Raw genomic sequence first — 18330 nt, 5'->3', positions numbered from 1 at the left:
AAACAAAACCGACAGATCTACCAGCGAGGTACGCCATTTGGTATTTCAGCACAGACAGACACTGTGTAAGACTTCCAAAACAGAGAGCCAATCGTCGCGTACAAATCTTACAAAAGCAGAGACGGCGCATATAAAAAAGAGTGCGAACACACACAAGAAGTGGCAAAAGACTCCCGTCAGACCGGTGGGTCTGCGCTCGATCGCGGACCTGACGCGGGCTCTGCAAGCGGAACGCGTGTGAGCGAGACACTCGAGAAGTCCTCAAAAAACACAGAGATAGATAAGGTACATCCAGCTCTCCTCGTATATATATTTTTTCAAGTACTAAAACTATTTTCAACGACTATTTTGCCCAGGTCTGACACCAACAGTGTTAAAGGTCAGACGGAGATGAAGTGTGGTTCACTGGACAGGAGCAAGTCACGTGACCGGTCAGTAAGCGCCTGTGGGATCCAACATGGACCAATAGTGTGGCAAGTGTCCGAACGAGCTAACCTGGGGGGGGGGGGGGGGTGCTTACTGGGCCGAGGGGGAGGGTCAGCGAGGAGTGAACAGATCCCTGCACCGTTGTGTCTCTCCATAGCCACAGCTTTAAATAGCAGCAGCTGGACTAGCGGCACCCCACACACTGACTCAGACGTACACAGTCACAGACACACATGTACAGGTACACACAGTACCATGCATGACTTCTCCAACCCGATCCCGCACACCACCAACCCATCAGCTCCCTCTGGTCTGTTCTCCTATGTGCTGTCAAGGCAGTCAGCGCATCGAAGTGTCTCCTGCACGCCTCGTGTCCCGTGTGTCTGTCTTCTCTGCTGTCTCTGTTACCAGCCTATCAGGTTGTCTCTGTTACCAGCCTATCAGGTTGTCTCTGTTACCAGCCTATCAGGTTGTCTCTGTTACCAGCCTATCAGGTTGGCTTTGGCCTTTTCGGTGAGCTTGCGGACGCGGCCCTTGGAGGAGGTGCCAAAGGTGATGGACGAGTCCTCAAACAGCAGCTGCCTCTGCTCCTCCTCGGAGTCCTCCTCCATGTAGAAGGCTGAGCGTCGCCCCTGGTTACGCGTGCGCATCGACCCCGCCGACCCCCCCTCCCCTTCCTCTTCCTGTGGAGACTCCTCCCCCCTCCGAAGGGCGTGATGAGGAGTGGCCTGCATAGGAGGCGTTGTCTCCTCGTTGACCCGCCTGCTGCTCCTCCTCAGCGGGGAGGGGTCGGGCGACTCGGCAGCAGGGGGGACCTCAGGAGGCGTGGCTTCCTCAGTTTTGACCAACCGGGGCCGACCGCGCCGCCTGGGCGTCGCGGCCGTGCCAGAGTCCGACAGTACGGCCGCGTCCTGCGCAGAGGACGTCCCGCCTTCGTCGCCTGTGGACTGGTTGAGCTCATCCTCAGGGGTGGAGCTCCTGTGGTTGCTCCGCCTCTTCACCTCCTCCAGCTCCTGCTTGCTCTTCCGTCCCCTCTTCTTGCCCGGGGGGCGGCCCGGGCCTCGGGGGCGGGGAGGGCTCTCTGGGGCCGGGGGGCGTCCTCGGGGGCGGGGGGGAGGGCTCTCTGTGGCCGGGGGGCGTCCTCGGGGGCGGGGAGGGCTCTCTGTGGCCGGGACTTCTGGAGGACTCGCCGGCTGCTCGGCTTTGGGTCGCCGCCCCCTCCTCCCCAGGCCCAGGGTCATGTGACTGCTGTGGCCATTCAGGTGAGCCGTGCTCGGAGATTCCGGGCTGGCGGGAGAGGCTGGGAGGGAGGGGCATTGATTCACAAAGAGAGAGAGAGACAGGGAGAAAACGCATCACACACAACTGTCTGAAGATGGCAGGCAGACAACGTTAAACATGATTTCCAGAGTTACACCAAGCCATTTTTCCATCGCATGGTACCACTACCAACTCTACTCTACTCGCCTTTAATAGTCCCGCTTGGTTTTCCACTACAGATAGTACCCCTTCAATGTCCCCGCCCCCCATAACTGGTCATCATAGCGATGCTGCAATAGAGAGCCGCAGTAACGAGTCCGGAAATCATCGATGCTAACAGTCCTGGTTCTTCACAGTTTTCGCCTATGGGAGTTTTGAATGGGTTTTTGGCGCGATGCTTCTAATAATCTCTCTGAGCAACGCTGGCTTAATCAAACGCGAACCAGTGTTTAGTAATATCATCTCCACACACGAGGACCACTTTTATGAGTTTTGAAGCTTTTACGTGCCGTTAAAAGGACGGCTAGCTAGCAAACGGCTAAATGAGACTACACTTTTGAGTCGATGGGGATATATACGTCAATAACGTCACCACTTCAAAGGGCGAACACGGAAATTCTCTTTCCCTCACCTGGTTCAGCCCGTTCATCCCGGGGTAATCAGTGCACACATCAACAACAGTCCAGGTTGAGTGCTGACGTGACGTGAAAGCCTATGCAACACTGTGTGTACTTCTGGATTAGCTTAGCTCGAGCATTTTACTTCTAGGGCTCGCATTTACGCTACAAAACTCATGAAAGTGCTCCTCATGTGTGAAGATTATCCGACGGAACTCTGGTTCGCGTTTGATTAATCTTGCGTTGCCCAGAGACCGTATTTGAAGCATTGCGGCAAAAACCCATTCAAAAATCCCATAGACAGAAACAGTGAAGAACCAGGAAGTTCGGGACTTCCGCATTCTGCCTACAAAAATACGTCATCCCTGCGGCTCTCTATAGAGACACTGCATGAAATAGGCCACGCCCATCACGGGGGAAAGCGCTCCATTCACTCCCATAAACCAGCGTCATTTGCCTTGAATTAAACATAGCTAAAAGCTGTTGTGTGGTGGGCTGCGCAGACAACAAATGTAAAAAATCGTCAATTAAAGTTTTTTTGTACTCCCGAGCAAAACAAGGAAGCCATTGAGAATTGGCGAGAAGAAAAATGTGGATCTAGCTGTCAAGGAAGTAAGGTGGAGTGTTCATCTTCCGTATATATGATCTTTGTGTGCAACACCCGACCTTGCATAGGAGAATAGCAGGATTGGGGAAGGGGGGTTATTTTCCCCCGTTTTGGGCGTGGTTTCTGAATGCTGACGCGCTCCGCAGTGTCTCTATGCCGCAAGAAACTGCTGCCTGCAAAAAAAAGGTGAGTTGACTCTAAAAAGTAGTGCCCCAGCTTGCTACTTGCCCAATGGAAACACCAACAAGGCGAGTAGAGACGAGTTGAGTTGAGCTGCTACCACGTGGTGGATAAGGGGCAACACATGTCACCTTTGCTCTTTTTGACATGATCTCTTACCGGGTCTGTGTCGCACGGGGGTGCGTAGTTTCCGCCTGGTGCTTCCCCCACCGCTGCTCTCCACAGCGGGTGATGGTGTTGACTTTTCACCAGCTGGCGGAGTCGGAGCCGACACAGAGTTATGAGCCCGCAGCGAGCGCGCGGGGGGCTCTGACAAATAGGCAGAGACAGATTTATTTTCACAAATCTGACTTGTTGTACAGCATGGACAGCAGCAACATGGTACACATGGCGAATTCTTGGTAATAAACCAGAAACTCAAAAATGTTTTTAAATCATTTTCACGTGCGCTTTCGTGCCAATCTCACCTGTCGACGTACTCTGCGTGTTGCTTGCGGAGCTGTGTGAGGAGGAGGACGTGGGTGGTGAATTTGTGGAGTGGCGCGCGGCGGCACTGCGCGTACGCCCTGCAGCCGGGGCGTCGGCCTTCCCGTTGACCAGCTGGGGGGGCTGTTTGGGGGAGAGGTTCTGTCTCAGAGAGGCGAGTCGTGAAGGAGCCGGCGATGGCTCCCTTTTCCCGCTGCCCCTGGAAGACACGCGTCTCTTCCTCTCCGGGCTAGAGGCAGGACAGAGGGGAGTGTTAGAACACACACTGGGCTTTAGCCGGAGATATGCTCCTCACTCACATTGTAGATACATTTCATGAATGAGCCAGCACCAGCAGAGTGGCTACTAAAGTCCTCCCAGGCCAAGAGTACTGTTTCAGTCATGAACAAGACAAATGTGCTCCTCGCTGGTGGCATTACTACTGTCTATGAGTTATTATTTTCCCCATAGCCACCAGCATAGCATCATCAGATCATTACTTCATTAACTGATCTTCTGCCTAAAGCGCTCACCTCATTCCCTGAGCATGTTGGCTCTCTTGATAACATTACCAATGAACTAAACACTTCACAAAGATAGTATTCGTCCGCCTTTGCGCCCTCGCAAAAAATCCATCCTTTGTTAAAGGCACTAAATGCGATATCCAGCACTACTAGATGCCCACAAAAGATATATCGACTGTATCTATATATCTTATATATCTAGCGAGACGTTGTGTTGAAAGCAGTGAAAGAGGCCACGCCCCCTCTCTGTGTGGCTCCTGCTTCGTTCCTGTGGATTTAGCTCTTTTCCGCGTTTATAAATGGACCGAGTGGCCCAGTGAGGCTTGACAGCATAACACTGGATCAAGCTGTGACTGTGACTGAGGAAATAAAGCGGCCATGGCCATGGAAATAAGTCTGTCTCTGTTTGTGTCGCGGTTTGGCACTGTGTATTTCCTTGGTCTGTGTTTACAATGCGCGATGTCGGCTGTGTGGCTCGCTATGCATGTCTCGATGGCAGACGAGTGTCTGGGGTTGCATAGTGTAGATGGCAGATGCTATACCAGAGCAATGCGAGTGTTTTTAGGGTGGCATGGGAAACCGTGGATATGTGTTTCATGTTTCATAGACTGTTTGTGTTGATGCTTTGATGTTACAGCTCCAGTGTGCCATCTAGTGGGGGAAATCATACAAATAGTGCCTTTAAGTATGGCCAATGCTCATTTACTGTTTTCTGGCTCACCAAACACCAGTATTAAAACCCTTCAATGTAAACAAAACATTGCTGCAGCTGCTAGAATATTGACTTAAAATTAGTACATTTTGGATCACATTACATCCATTTTAACCACCCTAGTGGCTCCCAATCCAAGCCAGATCTGACTTCGAAGTGCTCCAGCCAAAGAATAGCTGCTCGGTGTATGTGTCGCTGTGTGTGTATGTTGTCTGTCCTCTCTTTCACACACCTGCTTTACCTGGCATGTGGGTGCTAGCCCTACCCTGTGAAAAAGAGGACATCTTCTGGGGTATATCGACGAATGGCCTACCCTCAACGCCCTAACTTCGATACCGATACCCAGGAATATATCGATACTCGATACCATTTTCGATACCACGGGATGACAACACATCAAGAGCTATAAAAAAATCAATGAAGACAGATGGACGGACGGACAGACGCGCGCTTCACCATAAACTTTGGCCCGCAGCAGATTAGCCCTGCTCTAGTCATCAGCCTATCAGAACACTTTTAGCTTGCTGAAGCGACAGATACTGTACTACCAAGGATAGGGATGGACAAATCTGTAGTAATTTGATTTCTCATTCAGATAAAGCACTGCTGGTATCGATACAGTTGCAAATGAGTATTGCATCCGTAAAAAATTTTTTTTTAGCATCGATATTATCGATACCTCTGACAACCTTTACCTGGATGCGGTGCTGCTTGCGGGAGATTCGCTCCTCCGCCTCCTCCTCTTCATGGTGTGCCGTGTCAGTCTGTCTGTAGTGTGTCGTGTCGGCCTCTCTGTAGTGTGTCGTGTCGGTCTGTCGGTGCCCTGTCTGGTCAGTTTGCCCGTCAGGCCGTGGATGGCCTTGTAGTCGGCCAGGATGGAGCTGACATGCTCCTCAAACAGTGCTGACAGCCGCAGGCTCATACTGTAGATCTGGAGAAGCAAGTGCATCAAGTATAATAAAGTGTAGTGTACTATTAATAATGGATACACCTGTCAAGTTGTCAGACTAAGAAACAAGAGAGGCTTGAGAAGCATTGCCTCCCTGACTGACACCAGATTTTTTATTTTACACATTTATCAAAGCATGAAAATGCTGCATGCACTGCAAGAGACAAGAATTGTTATGTTGTCTGATCACAATAAGCATGTGTGTTGAGTGGGCGCGTGCGTGCGTGCGTGTGTTTGCACCTGTGTTTGCGTGTGTGTGCCTTACCCGAGACTTCTTACTGGGCGTGTAAGCCTTGGAATTGCTGAAGATGAGCCGGATGTCTTTGCAGAGCGCAATGGGAGACTGGTACTTTCCGTCAGTCAGCGTGTTGAGTACGGTGCTAAAGTCCATGGGGCAGTCGACTACGTCCAGATAGTCCTTGGAAGAAGCAAAGACAAGTTCACAGTGAAGTTAGGAATATTGAAAGATAAGTAAGGAATAGTGTGTGTGTGTGTGTGTGGGGGGGGGGGGGGGGGGCTAAGGGTGTTTTGGGGTTTGGTAAATAAATAAATAAAATCTGTGTCCCTTAGGTGAACCGAAAACTGAACCAGCAGCAAAATAACTTGCTTATCTTTGTTTACAAACTGTCAATGTACTTGAAAGAGAATGCAGTTCTATTTCTGGTCCACTGCAGGTCTGATGTAGCCTGGGATCCAGCCCTACTGAATCGCTATGCAAATTCGATTGATAGGGGCTGGGCACACCAGGCTAGGTCTGATGGGGGTTCTGTTTGCACTATAGCTCATTTCCAACTCAGACTCCAGTTGGATTTAATTTTCATTTTATACTGAGGTTAGGGCTGTAGTATTTGGTGAAAATATCTAATAGCGATTTTCAGACAGATATTACGATTGTGATTCATATGATATCATCACCAAAAAGGTAACCCAAAACAGAAAGCAGACTAATTGCTAATTGACTAAGTCAAAATGTGAAAAGGAGTTGCATAGAGACAGTCCGCATGTCTGGGAACGCCCACAAAATGTTAAACGGCTGGCGCGCGAGTGGGGTAAAACCGCCGATATATCTCATGGGCTGACTCACCAAAAGACGGTGCTGCTTTGGGGGTTCTAGAGCAGAACACAAGATGTCTGCTCAGATGTGCGTTTACTGCGGTGGTTAAATCCCCGATCGTGTCTGCCTGGGCTGGGCTATCAGCTAAATTCTAACTTTGCTGAATGGATAGAACGTGGGAATTTACCCCACCCTGACCCCGCCCCCAGGCTAACCCAGCGTCTATTGTGGGCGTTCCTAGAGCCTGTATGGGAGTTCCCAGACATCACCTTATTCACCACGCCCACTTTTTCTCTCTTCCGGTTTGATGCAACGTATTTGTTCTTCCGGTTCAGCGCTAGTTGGCGGCCATTTTCAAAATAAAACGTCAGTATGAATGAAGTTTGGCAACATTCAGAATTAAGCTACACTGCGGCCAACTTCAGTTACATGTTCATAACGTTACTGCTGCGAGGAGCCGATGGCTGTACCCGGTCGGCATTTAATGTTAGTTACAAAAGAACGTCGAAAGTGTTTTCTCATTGCCAGTAGTAGGGTTTGACAGATAGCTAGTCCGACCGGTGTCAGCACAGTCAGCGCTCCCGGTTTCCCCTGCTCGTTAAGGATTTCCAATAGGCGTTATTCTGATAAACTGGTCACATATATGTTACGTTCTCACGCGACAAATATTAAAACTTTAAAACAGTTTGGGTTTTTTTAGCTTGAAAACAGCTTTTTGGCAAGTCTAAATGACTGCGGTAGGCGTACTCTACTTCCGTGTTTAAAACCGGAAAGACGATTACGAAATGACGTCATGCAGAAGCGTCCTTGTATGGGCAAAGAATAAGGTGAATAGTTACCGGGTACTCCTGTAGATCCACAGGTTCTCTGAAGGGCTCTGAATCTTCACACTGAAAGATGAGGTCCAGCAGCTCCTTACAGCGCCCCCTCCAGGCTTGGGGGTCGTATGACGGCGGTCGAGTACGCCGTTGGCGCTGCACGGGTCGACGGCCCTAAGCAAAAGTGACATAGCAAAGTTAATTTGACCATAAGATAAGGAAGAGAATCCTCTTCTTCTTTAGATGCTATTATGGCACACTGGAGCAAAATCTCATGTAATAAGCGACAGGAGGCTCTAGAATCTAGTATTCTATCTGTATGGTGACAACACCATGAGTACCGGTACATAATAATTCAGAGAGAAAATTGGTGGGGAAACACTCTAGCTGTGAGATATGTTACCTTTCTGTTTCTTGTGGATGTTCCAGGAGTATTAGTATCTTCATCCTCCTCATCCTCATCCTGCATGAACAATGGGGTAAAAAAAATGCTCTGCATTATCACTCACAGCTGCCGAAGTCTACAGAAATATGTCATGTGGAATGGAGACTGCAAGGTCCAAATACTATTTTTAAAAGTTTTTATTATTTTTTCACAGTGACTGATTCATTAGGAAAATCCCATTCAGTTAGGGGTGTCACGGTACACAAAAGTCACGGTTCGGTACGAATACGGTACAACGGAGAAAAAAGCAACAAATCCCAAATTCTGTTTTTTTCCCTTTGAATTTTTCTGAATTCTGTGTTGTGCTTTTTACCCTCATTTTACCATCAGAAATAGTGTCTAATCAGCGGGAATGAATAAATGTGCACAGTTTAATAAGATCTCTAGGCAATCCACACAAAAAGGTTTTACTATTCAAAGTGTGCGGTGCACCTCCCTCTCAGATGTGTGTATTCCAGCTGTTTGACAGGGCAAAGGCATTTCCCCCCACTTTAATCTTTATTGTACACAAGTTTGTAAACGGAGTGCATGTGGCGTAACCCACCCCGCTCTCCCCCAGCGGGGTGGGTTTCACTTTCCCAAGTAAGTAGGCTAGTGGATGCGAGTTTTCTTTACCATAATGATTAGTTCTGTCATCATAATGGATTATTGGAACATGACAAGGAGTCATCCCCTCTTCCTCACCGCATCTTGCTTGTCATCTCACGTGATGTAAGTTGCTTGTTTACAAGTTAACAGCTTTGTCAGTGTTATGTAACGTGTGTAGCTGCGACGCACAACTATAAAGGAAAGTCGTTTAATATAGTCGCGCATCGCAGCTACGTAATGTTACATTAGCAAGCTGACCTCATTGGCTTGATGTTGACAGAATTTGCAAAACGGCTTATTGCCTGAGTCATAAAAGTCATTAGGATACTGTGCTGCACTCGCTTTTTTGACGACAGTAAAGGGGGAGCAGCTGGACGCTTCAATATTGTTGTGGTTTAGTAGCATGGAAGCCACGGCTTGTAAACAGCGACCCCCAGTAATGTTTCCTCTCCACAAAATGTTCCATTCAGTGAACGCCGATTTCTATGGCCCTTGTGTTGTTTTGGTGTGTCTTCTCATGGCGTTCAAACAGCATTTAGGTGCTTTGCCACCACCTTATGGATTTGACGTATTCGTCGTGTCACTTCACGCACCGAACCGTGACGCCCATACCGTGAATTCACGGGACAAATACATGTACCGCGACACCCCTACATTCAGTGCATATTTAAGAATTAAGAACAAAATAAAAGTAATGCAAGTAATTAGAAGAGATCATTTGAAGTGAATGTTAACCATCTTTGATACACGAGTCCAAATAATAATCACATTATGAAATCATCAAATGTGACAATAGGCCTTGTGAATCCAAAGAAAAAGAAAAAGAAAATTCAGCAACTGGAAAGCAAACAAGTGGTTGATTTTACCATTATTACCTGCATTGCTGATATTTTACAATACATGATCAATAGTTGTGGCTGGGTGAGAAGGCATGGAATCAATGTCAGTTGTTAATTAGACAGGTAAAAACAACAACATTGTAGGGACAAGATGTCTGCAAGATACAAACTGCATGGTAGAGTATACACACCTCATCTTCAGAGTCAGAGAATGTAGCTTTCTTCATAGTTTTGTAGAGGGGGATGAGGTCTGTCAGACTTTGGTCCCTGAGGAAGAAAACAGCAGAAAGGGAGAGACAGAGAACAGGTATAACTTTTCCGTCTGGGTCAGGATGATGCAAATGTGTGAAGTTTCAAATAGCTAAGAAATAGGCTCCCTGCAATGTAAGCCTGACTTAGTAAAACTGTGTGACTTAAGGCTGGCTCACACTACAGGATTTTCGGGCCGATTTATGCCCGATTCACCCCTCCCGAGAATCGGAGGAGAAATCTGGCCTGGCAGCTTGCCAAGCTTGGTCGGGCCCGACTTTCGGCACCGATTATCTTGTAGTGTGAGCTGTTTGCAACCTGCAAGCTGTTTAACCCTCCCGATCTGCTCAAAGCCTCATCGGGGCCGCCCCGATCATATCAAACATGTTTGATATTTAGGACTGAAAATCTGCGCGAATACATCATTCTGCTGCTGCGGGAGACTCCCGTCATTATCGTTAATTGACGCGGCTCATTTGATGCGCTGCACTGCAGGTATCAGATAGGCTACCAAATACCAACAGCACAGAACCATGAGTATTTGGGGGAAAATGTCACTAATTTATATCACAATGAATGACCAATGAATAAAAAGTTGTTATATCGTAGTTTTGAGCCCCTGCCAGTCAGATGCTGTAATCTCCTACCTGTCTTATCAGGCAGTGTGGGGGAAAAAGGCTTTGCTGCTGCGGGAAGCAATCCAGTCTATCCAAACTTTTGCCGATCTCATGACATGCAGCAGGGGAATATATTTTGGTAGCGCATGTGTTTGTGTTCTCACTTGTACAGACAATAGAGTCGCGTTGTTTACACGCATGCTAACTACCGTGAGATTCATTTGTTTGGCGAGACAGGCATGAAAATGAGGAAAGAGAGAGAGGTGAGGTGGGGGCGGAGCGCTTTGGTCACTGCTGCGTGATTTCTAACGCGTCACTGCTGGAACCCCAAAAACGAAACAGGTTCTGAGTATGGCCGGGCATCAATGTGATTATCCTGCCGATAATCTTAATAATATCCTGTAGTGCGTGGTGCGCCACATTTACAAATCTTGTAGTGTGTGCATGTTTGAGATTCTAGGGAAGATAATCTGGGAAGATTCTCCTGTAGTGCGTGTCACAGCCAGATTTGAAAATCGGTTAGGATTGTCAGAATCCTGTAGTCTGAGCCCAGCTTTAGTGGGTTAGCAGCCTAAAAACAAAGAGATTATTGAGAATGAGAACACAAAAAATATATTTAAAATTTAAAATAATATATCGATTTTGGGTCACTGAAAAAGAGAGAGGTGTGGTAACCCTTGTATTTATTTTCTCATTTGCCCATCTTTCCTTTTCTTCGTTCGTTCTTTTGATCTCACTACTAATAAGGTGCACAATTGCTCAACTGAGCATGCTCAGTACAGCGCACGAAGCGCAGCGCTGGAAATGAGCACGCGAAGCAGTCAATGTTTCTACTTATTATAATCTAAGGTCTAAAGGAGATCGGCATCTGAGTTGATATGTATTGGTATTGAGAGGGGAGGATGTGAAAATTCATTCTTGTTTTTTGTTCTCTCCTCTCTGTTGTTAAATGTACTTATGATCACATCGCTCACAAAAAAAGACTCACTTAATGAATTGCAGCATGAGGTCAGAGACGAACTTGGCGGTGGTGACGATGAACGCTCCCGGCTCGTTGAACGCTTGGGCGTTGTGTTCAATGTAACGGACCTCCCACATCAGAGAAGACACGCGCCTGAAAGGGAAACAGAATTGTTGAGCAGACCTTAAAGGGATACGCCACTTTTTTTTTTTTAAGTTTAGCTCATTTGCCACATCCCCCCCACATAGCCAAGATACCCCCTGCCTTTACCGGCATTGTCCAAGCAGTATACAGTGAGCTACAGTCGTGAAGTTAGTAATTATCGCCATAGAATGGAGGCCGATGGTACCGCCGTTAAAAATCTGCTAAAACACACATCTCACGGCGCTGAAATACATGTTGTGCTTCGGGGACTCACCACACGATGAAATATCAATCCAAAATGCACATAGCGCTGTTTTTGGAAGGAAAATAGACAGTTACTAACTTCGTGAATGTAGCTCACTGTATACTGCTTGGACAATGCCGGTAAAGGCAGGGGGTATCTTGGCTATGTGGGGAGGGATGTGGCAAATGAGCTAAAATTTAAAAAAAAGTGGCGTATCCCTTTAAATTCTCTCTTTGTCACATACTCTGTCGCTCGCTATCTTCCTCACACGCACGCACACACACACACACACACACACACACACACACACAGGTGCTGAGTACCTGTAGAAGCGGTTCTCCAGCCTTTGGCGCATGGTGCTGAGGTCAGTGACGTAGGCCACTACGGTGCAGTATGTGGGGTAGGCTTGTAGGTCCACTGGGAAGGCAAATGGAGCTGCTACATCTGAGGGTGGCAGGTGTTTGTGCACGAAAGAGGAGTGCAAAGAGATAAGGAGAGAGGGTTACCAAAGAGGAACAGCTCAGGTGAAGAGAGGTTTACTTCTACGCATAGGGCTGGGTGATATGGACAAAATCAAATATCATATTTTCGACCAAATACCTTGATAGCGATATGCGACAATATTGTAGGTATGACTATTGGTGCTTTCACAAAATATTTACACAATTAGATTATTGATAATTATCAGTGATGTGGATGTAATGACTAAGTGAGTAAAGCCAATTCATCTCGGAAGTTCAGAAAATGACGTCGCTTTACTGTAATGCAGCCTTTAAAACCAGGAAAAGACAACACTTATGCCATATCATGATATTACAATATTCAAAATCTAAGATGATATCTAGTATCATATCACAGTATCGATATAATATCGATATATTGCCCAGCCCTAATAGGGCAATGTGTTTATATATATGTCTAATCATCTAGCCAAATCTACATGATCAAGTGGCTGTTTTTTCCAACTGTTAGAATAGGAGTGCTTATCTGAGATGCTTTCTGCCTGCTCATTCATTTCAAGATGCTCCTACTGATCCTGGAGTGGATTATGATCCTACACCTCTTAAAAGAAATGGCCTTGAACCTAAAGAATCCCTCATCTATAATGCTGTTGTGTGAGCCAACTGCAGCCTGGAGCGTAGGAGTGGCAGGGAGAGAGAGATCTAGAAGGATTAAATGCGCTGGCAATCTGTGTGGGTTGCTTGTGTGTGTTTAGTGGTGTTTAGTCCCCAAACGGTCACTAGGGGGAGCCTGTGGACCAGCCCCTTTCCCTTATGGAGTGTTGCAGTGATACAAAGTCTGAGCTGTGGCGTGTCATCATTACATCATTTAACAGGAATTCAAGCAACTACCTCAAAATCTGGCACTATACACGTTTGCAGCTTGTTCTACTTAACAGGCAACCCGCCGCCCTGGTGGGCTCACGTTGATGAGCTCACAGCAGCGAGCGTCTCAGGCAGATGACATCATACTGGGAATGGAGTTGGGTGAGTGCAAAGGCAACGTGACTTCACGGCAACTTCCTGTCCCAGCGTAAATGACGCGCCCCGGGCGAATGATCTCAGAGTGCTTTCTGTTTGATGGTGTCATACCCAGTGTGCAGATCTGGTCAATGGCTTTGATGATGCGCTCGCACTCCTCTGAGCGCGTGCAGGAGCCCCATTCCCCCTCCATAGGGATGTAGAGCAGCTGCTTCTGTTCCTCTTCTGTCAGCGGTACGCTCATGCCCAACTCATCTGGGAACGAGGCTACAAAGAGAAGTTGAAAAATGTGAAATTGTGAGGAGAGAAAGAGGGGTGTGTGTGTGTGTGTGTGTGTGTGTGTGTGTGTGTGTGTGTGTGTGTGTGTGTACGTGCGTGTCCATGGGAGACTCACCATCATTGGGGATGGTCTCCATATCCCAAGGACTCATCTTCTCTGTGTCTCCGTTATCCCAGCTGGACAGAAAACACACTTGCCGTCATCAACGTTATCAAATCTAGCATCATATGACGTCTGCAGGCCTGTTCTGATATTTTTGTATTTGTGGACTGAATGCATTGAAAAATGTATAGAAACTAGGGATAGACTAATTAAACCTTTCTTACAAGTCAAGTCCAGTTTATTTGTATAGCCAGAGAACAGACAGAGAATGTGTCTAGACTTACACAGACAGAGAATGTGTCTAGACTTACACAGAAGTAGCTTCCACTCTGTATATTTTGTATCTAACCTGTGAACTTTATTTTCTCTCCCACAGCCTTGAGTGCATTTTCTAACCAGCATTTTCATATGCTGTGAATCTGATGTGATGATGATGTGTCTATGAAGCAGTGGTGAGGAGAAAAACCATCTGATACAGATATCCTTAATGTCTGTCCTGTTTGTCTGTATGTCCCACTGATTATGCCATCAGTGATGTCATAAATTGTGACATCATCAGTGATGTCAGAGGCATTGTGACATCATCAGTGATGTCGTAAGAGTTTGGATGTCATCAGTGATGTCGTAAAAGCAGTTGTGACATAATCAGTGATGTCATAAGAGTCCCACTGTTGATGTCATCAGTGATGTCATAAAAGCAAAATCAAGTCCCAGGGGCAGACACTGAAAGAAGTGAGAGTCTGGCTTCAGTCTTCAGCCATGGACAGCTGTATGTTGCCAGCTCCAGGACAGGTGATCCAGCATCCCTGAAGTATGCCATCAAGGAGCAGCCAGAGCAAGGCCGTGAGGTGGCCGAGCTCCATATGCGAGCTGCAGGGCCAGCTCGGCGAGCTGGTGCATGTAAGTGTTCTCGTCAATAAAATTGTTTCAGATTCTTCAATCTCCAATTGTGTCATTTTATGGATCTCTAAGTCAGAGGATATTCCATCCCATGGCATGGGAACAAATTGTGCAGATTTGTAAAACCCATGATGCCAAATGAAATTGCTGACAAACATAAGGTTCTATTCATTGCTAGAACATCTATGCATTTAATCTTTGGTTGATTTCTCCCCTTCGGTGCTGTAAGTACAGTAAATCCATGCTGTGAGCGTACCAGACGTTGTAGCACTGGAACAGACTGTCAGGATACTGGGACTGGAAGGGCTCCTGGCTCTCGATGGTCCCAAACCACCAGGCATCATCAATCACCGACCGAAACCTGTCACCTATACACACATCACACATCTATTAAGCTCTATTAAATACAGGTGAAACTGATCATAATGGCTGACTTCAGAAATTGCATGCACCTAATAACAATATTTGACATCATATTCAGATACTGTACAACATGTTTTAGCCAAGTATGGCCAAGTCAAGCTATGATGCTAGAATGGTCTGACGTATGACCAAGTACGGCCAAGTCAAGCTAAGATAGTAGAATGGTCTGACGTATGACCAAGTATGGCCAAGTCAAGCTAAGATAGTAGAATGGTCTGACGTATGACCAAGTATGGCCAAGTCAAGCTATGATGGCAGAATTGTCTGACCTATGGTCCACTGCCTGCTTCTGGCATTGTCAAACTGCTGCCGCAAAATCAGGAAGTCGATGACATCAGGCATGTCGTGGTACCTAAAACAACAGAAAACCGAAACATACACGTCAGTCCAAGACCACCACAGAGCCATGAAAGAATGAATATAATAACAATATTAAAAGTGTATAATAGACCAGGTGCATAAAGATGGCATGATTGTTTTTATGGTTTCAAGTCAATTTGGAAAATGTAGACTCTACAATTGTAGAGAATGCATCTTTGTAAAAGCCTGCAAAGTCATTGACTCTTGAAAGTTGAGAAATCCTTGCTAAGCATTGTAACGTGTGATGAAGCCAGGAGGACAGGATGAGGATGATGTCAATTGAGGAGCATGCCATCTTTATACAGCTGAGCCGCTGCAAAGCTCACTTGCAGTGCAGCGCTTTTAGCAAAGTCTGCTGAACAAGCACAGAACCATATCTCTCATGTGGAGAGACTGTGGCTGAAGTGCTTACTTCATAGAGAAGGATCCTCCAGTCAGTTTGCCGGTGTCGGGGTCCAGGAAAGAAAGCTTAAGACAGCACAGCGTGGGTAAGCCTACCTCATACTTGATGCCAACTATCTTCATCAACTCCTGCTCCTGAACACGACAAGGAAAAACACACATAGCAGGTTAACACGGCTGATCTCGTCTCGAGAAACGCCATGCACATATTCGTGCGAATGACACAAAGACAAACAGTGCCTTTCCTTGTCATATTGTATCTCTACTCATATATTTGTCTACTAATCCTACCGTTTCATTTCAGTTATAGTCATTCAGTTTATTAATAATATAGTCATTTCCATCCTTGGATACTCTTGCACTGTTAGATATCAATTTGTGATGTTCAATGCATTTCAAAAGTTATTTTGTGATAAAGTGTTGATATTTACTCTCTTTTTTTTTTGGGTGTGCCCAGCACCTTCACTGAAACTCATCTCATTTACTTCCACTCCAGTCAGTGATTTCCTCTGTTTGTGATTCTGGACAGCCCCTAGAGAAGGGGCTTTCTGTGCTGTGTGTGGGTAGGTGGCGAGATCAAAAGCAACGCCATCATCAGTTTTTCCAGTCGAGAAGATCTCTGTGCTGTTGCTGTGCCCAAGTTGTTCAAATGATTGCAAAAAAAGACAGTGAAGAGGGGATTGTATTGTACTGTTGGATTGCTCCCTGTATGCTTTGTTAACATCGGTGCAAAGTGGTGAGTCTAGACAGAAGCTGTTGCACTTTGAGGCCAAGAAGAGAACTAAAAAAATAAAATGGAAAAATATGTTTTAGATAGGTGACATCATCTATGTTTGGCCATTCATTCCAGAAGAGAAAGGAAAGTCACTCCGCAAGGAAATAGAAAAATAAACAATAAAATGGCCCCAGAAACACAAGGTACATCACAAAAGGCTGTTTTTAGGGTGGGTTTTCCCCGTGTCCTTTAGTTTCACATCCATGATTAAAGACCAGATGAACCCAAGTGACCCAAGTCGGTGACGTATCAGACTGAAAACAGATATTGCCTGAGACGAAAGAGGGTTGAGAGGCGGGTCGTAGCGTGTCGATGATTTGATTTGACAGATCTGGGCACTGGATTTGGCATTGGCCAATCCCGGCGTGTTCCGCCCCCAAATCGAGTGTGTTCTGGCGGTACGCGAGTGGGCTCCGGGAGAACCAGGCAGCCGGCTGCTTCCGTGTGGACCGGTGCGGACATGCCGAGGCAAGAGTGCTGCCTGCCCCGGCTTGGAGCGTCAACTAGGCACGGGAAAGAGCCACGGTAAATACAATATTCCTGGAATGCGAGTTTAACAAACCAGTTACATGTCCTATGCATTCTACATCAAATGAAGACATTACCGCTTGCTTTATTTTGTATGTTACATACTTATTGGCCATGTTATTCGTTAGTGTATGGGCTAGAAATTCTGCCAGGTTACAGGCAGTAGGCTATATCTTGCCTGCAGAATTCTCTCCTCGAAATCAAGATTGATTGACAGCTGCCATGTTGTGATATGATTGGTTGAAATGGGGTAGAAATTTGATAGTACTTCGTTACGTCACCATACTGTAGATTACAGTTATGAATGAAATCCTGAAAAAAATGAACTTTTGATGTGAAAAAGTGTGGAAAAACTAGGTGCACTGAATACCCAGGTATGTGAACTAAAATAAAATAAAAATCATTTTTGGGTTCAGCTCGTCTTTAATCTTAGTCCTCGCTTTCGATGGAGGAGATTTCTTTAGCATGGGACAAGGATTAAAGAGCCCCAATGAAAGGGACATCAGAGCTCAACTAGTGCAAGTGTCAAAGAAAATAGCAGTGGGAGGTTTGCAAAGTGGAAGACTGGCTGTGTGCATTGCATTGTTGAAACAACAGTAAAGGATTACAGACGGAGACAATGAAAATAAAACAAATAAATTGAGGATGCAGTGATAAACTAAGAAAACACATTCTAACACTATATTTGCCGTGTTTTATGAGGAGGATTGTGTGTCCATCGTTTTATTTTATTTTTTTGCTAGGACTCCAGTCTCTGTAGCCATTACCTTGGAAACAACATCCTTCCTAAGCCTAAGGGAAATGTCACTAAAAACACGACGTCCCAAGGTGTCGATCAAGATGTTACACTTCGAAGCAGGATCCATCATCAAATGCTAACTGTATGTTTACGGGAGGAGAGAGAGATTTTTTATTTTTACAGAAATAAATTACTTGGGGTAGTTTTACGCTCAAATGTCAAGTACGTGATATTTGTTTTTCGAGGATCTTCTAAGGGGTATTTTATTGTTTTTAACTCTAAAACAAAGATAGCGAAATGACTGCACCATCCTCCATGCCAAGCAACAAATAAGTTGCTCTGTCTGAAGGTTATGAGATTCTTTTGTCACATGGCTGTTTTGTGTTTCACGGGTTTGCGACAGCTGTGAACAGACACAGTCAATCTCTACGTACACGTGATGCACAAGGGTCTGTTTCACTTCAAAGGGTCTTTCGTTTCATTTTTGTCAAACTATTTGCGACATTCTCAGACAGTCTCTTACCCGTAGCTCCATTTTGTGCCAGGGCTGCTTCTTAGGGTTGATGCTGTAAATCTTTTTCTGTTTGGCCATCTCCACATACGCTTCATGGCCCTGTCTGAAGTAATATAGCTGCAAACAC

The 18330-nt window shown here is 46.1% G+C and overlaps 1 protein-coding gene across 2 annotated transcripts in view; it reads right to left on the bottom strand.

The window, feature by feature from the left end:
* The window catches only part of phip (PHIP subunit of CUL4-Ring ligase complex), a 62621-nt gene continuing 44291 nt past the window's right edge, over positions 1-18330 (bottom strand). For both annotated transcript variants that reach the window (XM_083642486.1, XM_083642487.1), the window contains exons 25-40: positions 18213-18320; positions 15658-15782; positions 15155-15237; positions 14719-14830; positions 13575-13636; positions 13292-13447; positions 12023-12143; positions 11339-11464; positions 9676-9751; positions 8016-8075; positions 7634-7786; positions 6006-6158; positions 5487-5722; positions 3558-3805; positions 3250-3399; positions 1-1726 (exon numbers count right to left, since the gene is read on the bottom strand). In XM_083642486.1, the coding sequence (XP_083498612.1) occupies positions 906-1726; positions 3250-3399; positions 3558-3805; positions 5487-5722; positions 6006-6158; positions 7634-7786; positions 8016-8075; positions 9676-9751; positions 11339-11464; positions 12023-12143; positions 13292-13447; positions 13575-13636; positions 14719-14830; positions 15155-15237; positions 15658-15782; positions 18213-18320 (2790 nt within the window). In that variant the 3' untranslated portion in view covers positions 1-905. The remainder of the gene's footprint in view (positions 1727-3249; positions 3400-3557; positions 3806-5486; positions 5723-6005; positions 6159-7633; positions 7787-8015; positions 8076-9675; positions 9752-11338; positions 11465-12022; positions 12144-13291; positions 13448-13574; positions 13637-14718; positions 14831-15154; positions 15238-15657; positions 15783-18212; positions 18321-18330) is intronic.

The sequence above is a fragment of the Poromitra crassiceps genome (genome assembly GCF_964638095.1).
Source record: "Poromitra crassiceps genome assembly, chromosome: 9".
In the NCBI taxonomy this organism is placed as follows: Eukaryota; Metazoa; Chordata; class Actinopteri; order Beryciformes; family Melamphaidae; genus Poromitra; species Poromitra crassiceps.
The sequence above is the reverse complement of the archived record's forward strand: the minus strand, read 5'-3'. Positions and strand labels throughout refer to the sequence as shown.